This window comes from Panicum hallii, chromosome 9 (genome assembly GCF_002211085.1).
Source record: "Panicum hallii strain FIL2 chromosome 9, PHallii_v3.1, whole genome shotgun sequence".
NCBI classification, from domain to species: domain Eukaryota; kingdom Viridiplantae; phylum Streptophyta; class Magnoliopsida; order Poales; family Poaceae; genus Panicum; species Panicum hallii.
Window position 1 is genome coordinate 10,147,624 of NC_038050.1, and position 8,706 is coordinate 10,156,329.

The 8,706-nt window shown below is 44.0% G+C and overlaps 1 protein-coding gene across 1 annotated transcript; it reads right to left on the reverse strand.

Annotated features, from left to right (window-relative positions):
- Positions 1 to 497: 497 nt before the first annotated feature.
- On the reverse strand, positions 498 to 7,735 carry LOC112876113. Its single transcript, XM_025940157.1, has 6 exons — positions 7,151 to 7,735; positions 6,655 to 6,731; positions 6,289 to 6,337; positions 5,857 to 5,950; positions 1,709 to 1,880; positions 498 to 1,040 (listed from the first exon to the last, which is right to left on the reverse strand). Exons 1-6 carry the CDS (start codon positions 7,656 to 7,658, stop codon positions 675 to 677), a joined length of 1,266 nt encoding a protein of 421 aa, XP_025795942.1. The 5' UTR covers positions 7,659 to 7,735; the 3' UTR covers positions 498 to 674.
- Positions 7,736 to 8,706: the final 971 nt, after the last annotated feature.

Sequence of the window (8,706 nt, forward strand, 5' to 3'; positions counted from 1 at the left end):
TGCAGCCTAGAGCCCATATTCACTGGGCCTCATATTTCGTTCTGCCAACATACACACGCATTTCTGGCAAATTGCAAATACACAATCGATCGGCCTGCTCAATCCGCTAGGCTCGATTACATAAATCGTTTCATTAGACAATTCAAATCCACATTATTGCAAGTGTTATTACAGGTGGGTAAATTTTAGTTCCATGAACAAGTGTATTCTGCAGTCTATTAGCTGGGAATAGCTAGCTAGCTCTATTTGGATCAGCTAGAGGTAATATCGTGATGCTAGACTTGATTACATAACCGTGTCCTTACATAACTTTAATTCAAATGGTTAAAAGTGTTACTAAAACCGCGCATTTTCTTGTTTAGTTAAGGATCTCCGAAATGTCTTTATTTTTGGAATAATGAAGATTTTTTTTCCCTTAAGGTGGCTCGTCTGGCATTCTGTATTGGAGGAACGTTGGTTCAAATCACATGCATGTACTACAAGATGAAGCGAGTGGAGGACAAAAGGCGCAAAGCCCTATAAAAAGAAAGGCAGTACCAAACATCTCTCTAGCTAGCTAATGTCGATTGATCGATGAATTGCTTGCACATCTCATCCTCGACGAAATTATGCAAGTAACTGATGATTAAACGATCATTACAGACTTAATAATTAGCTATTAACTTCACAAACACTTAAGAAGGGTTAGCTCTTTCGCCGCTGCGCTGCTGCTGATCCTGCAGGCTATGTTGCCACCCCTGCCGCCCCAGGCTGATCTCCAGGTTCGGTGCCGCGACCCTTGATGATGGCGCCTGCTGCTGCTGCTGCTGCTGCTGCTGCTTGTTCATCATCCAGCATGCTTGCTCTCTGCTGCTGCCGCTGCTCCTTCCGGTGCCGGCCGTCGACGACGACGATGACCAGCGGCTCGCAACGCCTGCGCTCCACGATGATCTCCTGATGGCTGCGTCGGCATGGCCTGCGTGCAGACGCCGTGCAGTGTTGTCGTCCTGACGTAGGACGCGCGAGGCAGCAACGTCTTGCTGCGCACCTCTCCGCCATCCCTGTAGATCGAAAATGTACTCGAGGATATTAGAGAAATTAAAGTGCCTTTTTTCGGAATGAATCTAGCAAGAACAACTGGCCGTGGGCCAAACTCGAGTTAAGACATCCTGCCATATGCATGCGTCGTATATATGATGAGGTTTCTAGCTGCTTTCTGCTTGGAGTGAGTAGCTCTGAGGAATTGTGTGTGTGTGTGTGTGAGAGAGAGAGAGTACTGCCAGCCAGAACCATTGAAGATATGCAGTTTGTCCCCAGCACTGATCGAGAATACGATTACTACTCCCCTAATTAACCCCCTTCCCAGATCGACCAGATTGCAGAGAAAATCATCATTATGCCCGTACAGCTAGCAATTAGTTTCCAATCCCCCGATCTAAATCCTTTGACTGGTGGGCTGTGGACACATCCAGGAAGCATCGCGGACCACCGAATTATGGCGATATTCGTTCGTCATCGGCAGCAACAATGATCCCCATATATGATCTCATGGACCACACAGTAGTATGTAGAGTTTAACTTTTTTATGAAAATATAGAGTTTAATTTGCATGGAACTAGACTTCGATTGAGAAACAGTACCTGTATATATGCTGCCTGGGCTGAGAGATTGGATTGCAATCGAGCTGCTAATAGTATGTAGGTTAAGTGAGATATGTGTATGTAATCACCTGGTGATCCTGTGAGAGCAAGTAGCGGTTGTGGTGGGCAGACATGAGGTAGGGGCAGGGGAGCGGCAGCGGCAGCGGCAACCCGCTTTGCTGCTGCGCCAAGGGCGCCCGCAGGCACCAGGCGAACTCCTGCTTCCCTGCCGGCGACGACCTTGCTGATGATGCCATCATCCTGCATGCAATGATCAGTATATGAGAAATATGAAGTAAATATACACTCAATCAGAGCTTGATTATTCTCACAAATACATGCAACTAATTAGTCAATAATTAATTATACAAACCTTCTTCAATAACTAATAAAGTGATCAGTCTACGTCCGTATTTATAATATATTTATATATTTCTAAAGTAAGCAATGATTTCTTGATCCGTTAATCTGAATCCTAATCGGAACCTAGACAATCAATACTTCACGCGGTCATAGCACGGTCCGTACAAGAATACAAAGTTGATGGTACCCGTGGCAAGGTACGGACGCCATATATACATGATGTAACGATGTAGGCAGTGTACGGCAGTCGACAGCTTCCGTGGAAAAAGCAGCTGTTTTGCCGCAGGCGCGTACTAGTAGTAGCTACTCTCCTATAGGCCGTACGCTGTACCGTACCCAGGCCAGAGGGGAGAGAACGAAGGAGATCATCAGATCAAGTCTCGTGACTCACTGGGCCGGGGTACGGTAGAGAGAGAAGAGACACATACTCCTACAATGAATACGCTGACAAGCGGCAAAACAGTTAAAACCATCAGATTACACGAACAAAGATGCACGCAGCAGGATCGGACGCCTAGCTAGGTAGTACACGAGGAATTAACTCCAACCTGCAGGCACGGCCAGGTCGAGCCCAGAGAGCAGCAGGATCTAGCCGCGTGCATGCCAATGGCATGCTGGGTCGTCTGCCGGCCGTCTGGGCATCTAACTCTCACGCACGCTCGAGCCCTGAGGCAAGATGCCGCGGCCGCACTCAGCATCACCATTACAAGCAGCAACAGGACGCTGCTGGACCGGAACGCAGCAGTGTCGAGCGTGTGTAATGCTGGCAAGTTGGCTTGTCCATGCTCGCCACTCACTACCAGTATTTAAGCTGGCCAGCTAGGGCTGGGGGATGATGGTACTGCACGCAGGCTTTCTTCCGATCAAGGGCAACATGGATGGAGTCATGGAGATGAGCTGAGGCTGAGCGGCGTGTCCCTGGCCGGCCGGCCCTGCGCTGCGCACCGGCCCCTAGCTTGTCGTCTTCTACTTGTTTCTTGCCAAGATTCCGCGCCACCACTCGTCGTCGTCGTCGCCGGCTCGCGATGTATGAGTATGACCCGGCCCTGATCTGATAAGGCGCAGGGGGACAATTGATATGGATCTGAATGGCCGCGCCATCAATGAATCATCACAAGGCCTGGACTACTATGACCTAGCCGGCCGGCCTCTTGCACATTAGTAATAAGGTATTGGGACCTCAACACGAGAGCTGCAGCTGCAAGTTAGGAGAGGAAAGTCTTGGCATCCATCATGATCTTCTTGGCCAGTAGCAGCTGGAGTAGTAACCAATGTGATGGAGGTTACTGGCTGCAGTACAACGCTCTTGACTCAGCTCGCTAGGCATTACTTATTTGCTTTGCGTTTAAATTAAAGACTTGTCCCCCTCTGCACTCTCTGCAGCACGGCCGCCGGCCCTACCCCTGGGCGGCCGCTGTGTGCGGGTGTGATGGATGGCTCCATCCCTGTGCACGCAGCAGAGGGATCCGAGCAATTAGTTGGAGCACTGCGCAGGCATATGCATGAGCATGACGCCAAGGGTGGGTTCAGGTTCAGCAAGATCTTTTGCATGCGTGGGAGTTTGGAATCACCAGCCAAGGACGTGAGTCCATCAGACATGCAGAACTGTCAACTTGATTGCCGGTCTCGCAAGGGAAAAAAACATCATTTTTTTTTGGTTTGAGAGAGGATATCAGGCAAGGTGCATGCCCACTGAACAAAAGAAAACTCAAAGTAACGGCTTATTAGGACACTTACAAAAATCTTAACCTCAGTGCTCATATAAATTGATATTATAAAAGAATAGTTCTTAATATAGAGTCAAGTGGACCTCAAGAATCAATCTGTACATAGTCTGTATTCATAAAGGGCGAAAGCTTTCCAGGCAACGAATTAAGGATTGAATGAAAGCTTCTAAATGAGTAAATGTTGATATAGAGGGTCTTTTAATTCAAGTATTGCCCGCCAATCTGCATACTCATCATACACTATGTGTTTTAGCCATGTCTCTTGTTTTATTTTGACAAAACAAGAGAAGGTTTCAGTTTTCGTGATTTAGGCATCCAACCTCGGCTTAATTCATATTGCACATATTGCTCACCACAACCGCCTAATTTACTAGACAACTCTTTAATAAATGATCGCCCATACAAATATAATATAAGATATTGAAAAACTTCAAATGTTTTCTGCTTATCAAATTATAGGTTTTAATAGTAACACCTAGTAAAATAAAGTAAGGTTAATGTCTTTATGTGTGATCAAACTATTGAAATTTGGCTAACAATATCTTTGTGAATATTTCAATCAATTATCTGTAAAATGTAACTAGATTAATAAAAAAGCAATTGCCTCGCATTACATTTTCTCATATAAGGTTTTGCAAATAGTTGAAATGCAATCGTGAGCAAAGTTGTGCTTGAAAGGTCAAAAGGGCGCTCATTTTTCTGATTGGAGAACAATCATTGCTAGTTAGGATTTAACAAAAATAAGGTGAATTGGTCTTAACTACTATATATTGCATACAAAATAGACATGCTTATTAGGATATATTCTACAGTTTGAACTATGACTTCTATGTTTGATAGACGAAAAGCGCCAATCTTTATTATTATAGCATGATATTTTAACCATATAATGAAATATGTGCATGAATATCACTTCTGTAATATGATCTTTCGAGACATATGACAGAAAAAAGAATTATGGGCTTCACTATCAGTCATCTCATAAACAAGGGACTTAAAGGTGTAGTTCAGCTCCCTCTAGTTAGAAAAAGAGTGACACCTTCAAATGTGTATGACCAGTAGTTATAATTTTGACCAAAGATTTGTTTAGCCATATGAAAATTGCTGTAACAAATTCTGATTGAAAAAAAAGGAAAGATACCCTCACGGTTTTGTACTTCTTAATTTTAACGTACGATGCAAAGTTTGGTCAAAAAGTATCATCCTGCTGATTTCTGAAAACTAAGAAAACACACACTGTAGGGGTGCAATTGAGAGTACACAATATTGCACATTAATTAATTATGGGAGCTCGATATATACACACATCCATTATTGCATATGGAAGTCTTTCAAAGTTCGATATTCCACAAGTGTGGTGTATATTTTTTTTCGAGCAAATGCTCTCTATGGGTGTGTGGCAGGTAAAAGCCCATAAAAACCCTTTATTGCAGCATGTGGAGTTTTTACTTGTTAAAGTTGGAAGAAGAACACAGTCTAAACACAAAAAGGTGCATGTGGGGCCAAAAACTGAAGCTAGGGAAGGTGAGTAGTGCATGAAGGGTGATGTATGACAGCAACGCTAGTGGTTCAAAGATGGATTTTCCTTATGATTGATAGCGGCTTAACAATGTCATAGATGGATGACATGGTCGTGAGGCAGAGGTCGAGTGCATTGAGCAGTGAATGCAAGAAAGACAGGAGATATCATTTTTAAAAAATAAATACAAAATATAGACAAGTGAGCATAAAGTTGATGGGAGTCCAAGTTGGAGACTAGAGGTGTAAATTAGTAATCCTTAGATGCATCTCCAATCCTCTTTAGTTCAAATATTTGTACTGCTTCTTCAAAATGAGATCCTATTTTAGAAAGTAGTATAAATATTTGAACTAAAAAGAATTGGAGGTGCACCAAAGGATCACCAATTTGCACCTCTATTGGAGACCATGCTCATGCATTATGCATAAAACATTAAAAAGCATGCGTCAAACGTATCCAATGTGTAGTTGTTCATCCAAATGGACAAAATAGAGGGTGCATATTCAATTCATAGCGTTAATTAAAATAACCAATGCAATGGAATAAATATATAGGGCAGCGCTGTACCGAATTATATACGCAATACTAACACACAGCTATATCGAGCAGATGATGTATATATACAAACCTAGTATTGGAAGTACTGTGGTTAAACGCTTCAAAGGCGGCATTCACTTCACAAGCCCTCTGCAGAAAGCCCATATCTCTCATCTGGACATGGCCTGCATGCAGCAGATTATAAATGTCATGTCAAACCACTTAAATATACAGATATGTGTCTATATGAACGTATGGAGCCATTTGCAAGTATTTGCAGAGATACTGTAGTAGCTCGATCAAAGACAGTGTACGTACTGCTACAACAATTTTTTCTAAGAATGGCAGTTCTACTATAGCTTTATGGGACTGACTGGAGAAATTAACCAGGCACGCCCCACGCCAATAATTCAGCTACCATTATGTGATATGACCTTACTGAAGAGCATCAACTCAGGAAAAGAAATGTTTCTGCAGCGATGCAAGAGCTAGCTGACATGTATGTAGGCAATGTACGTTTTACCTGCAGCACATGATCTGTCTGCCGTCGTCCCCTTCACTGTTCGATACATCTGCATCAAGTAACATCAAGCAGATCGATAAGAAAACATGCAAAGACAGTAGCAGGGAAAGACTAGACTGGGCCTCGTGCTGCCATTTGGTTTACTCTTGAAACGTGCTAATTATATATGTTTTAGTCAAATGAATTGGATGAAAGAGACAACAAGTACTTGCTTGGCGACAGCTACGAACAGCGCCAAGGAGAAAAGGGTGAGAGAGAGAGGCTGATCAAGAGATCGTCAAACAGTGCTATCTTTTTGTTCGGTTCTTGAATCATGAGGAAACGCTAGCAAGTACCGAAGCTACAGTCGAGATTCTAGTAACTTGCCTGCAGGTGGCTCTTAACATGAGCCAGTGTGAGATCCTTCACGTTCATCAGCTCCAACACTGACTTTGGTGTTGCTCCTGGAAACAAAGGCATAGCTGATCTTAGTTTGAAACCAAAATGAAACTGTACTCACAAGAGTACAACAACACTGAACAATTCAGAGAAATGATGAAACACTCCATGTCAAGCCCTGAAAATTTCGCTATAGTCAAACCAATGAATCAAGTGAGAAGCAGATTCACCCAGGATTCCAAAGCAGTGGTAGTGGAATTAAACATCTAGGGGAAGATCGAGATGGAACTATGGAAGAACGATAACATTCCCAATGCAAATAAGTTTTGAGCAATTTAAATCCCCTTTATGATCTATATATGGCAATCAGCTCATGTTGATTAAGGACAAGCTAGCGCAAACCAAACGAGACACAATCAATTGACGAACAATCCAAAAGAACACGACGTAGAGATGGAAACAAGGACGACGTTCTTGAACGTACTCTCATGGCCGCCGAGGAGCTCCACGGCGTGCACGAAGTGGGCATGAAGAGCCGTCGTCCACCTCATCCTCGGCGCCCTGGAGCTCCTCTTCGTCCCACCACCGCCGCCATTCCCAGATCTCGTCGTGCCTCCGGATAACGCCGCTGACGACGAGCTTTTCTTGAACCTCTGGATCTGGCTAGGTTGGTGCAGCCGCTGCTGCTGGACGACGTCGCATTGGCCATCCTGCTGTGCCGCCGTTGCCGTCTCAAGTCCAAGACACAGCTTCGGCGGCTTGGCGAAGAACGACCCGTCGGCTGTTTCGTGGCACGCTTCGCCACGGCCACCACTGCTCCCGGCGTCGGGCGGCGGAGGAGGGCTGATGTGGAGCGAGAGATCGGTGGCAGCAGCAGTAGCAGCCATTGCAGGTTTCTGTGGCACTTCTGAATTGAGGATAGAGCCGTGCCTGTTCTTGTTGTTGGATGAGAAATGGATCTTGGTGATTAGGTCATGAGTGGCATATGACATATGGTTCTTGTATAGGGCCGGGGTTTGTGCGTGTGAGCGAGGAGTAGATGGCTAGAGAGAGGAGCAAAGTTTGGTAATGTTATGGTACAATTATAGGGATGTAGCAGCTAGGGAGGTTGGCCGATGGTGATGAGAGAGAGAGAGGGGCCAAGATGGTGATGAGAGAGAGAGAGAGAGAGTATGAAACGCGTGGAGTGCAGTGGAGAGGTGGAGCAGGCACCAAAATAATTTTCTTGTATGCCGTTTTGAAGGGTGTAGCGTGGCACTGAGACATGGTCCAAACCGATGGATGGGATGCATGGACTGCAAAAACTGATTTGACGTGATATGTGTGCACACCTCTCTGATGAGTGAATGCGTGTCGTTTATATTGTATGTACTGGCTTCGGCATATTCCTTCATTACCATACATTTGGTCAAGTCACAGAAACTAGGAATCATGAGTGAAAGTTGAATGTACCCTCTAGCGTCACTAGGAACAGTAGCAACAAAGAGCGTGATGTGAGAGTGCATTGTTTTACCATAGAACAAGTTTGGATATGCATGATAGGGAGTAGTAGTCAAATGATAGGAATTTAAGCTAGTTAAAAAAACATCGGCATATATTTTATTGGACCTGATTTATCCCTTAGTTAACTACCAGTAGTAACGAGGTCTTTAAAACCTAAGAAATTTAAATAAGCGCTTAGCTCACATACCTACCTAGTACTCCTATATATATGGTACAGTGGATGTGATCAGCACATTATTGGTCCTCTACCTGAATAATTGAGTAATATATATGATGAACTGTTCCAGAAAAAAGAAATCGTATGGCAAACCTCCCTCACCAACCAAACAAGGCCCTAAGTCCACGCATATTAATAGTCCGATGCAATTTCTAGCTACAGCCTCAAAGAACTTTAAGAAAAAATAATCCTACTAGGGAAAATTCTCCTCACCAAACAAGGTCTTCACTTGATGCCATGGTACTATATTTTTTTTATGATATGAACCAAGGTTTTCACCGCCAACAGAAAGTATAACAGGGAAAGAGCACTATATTCAT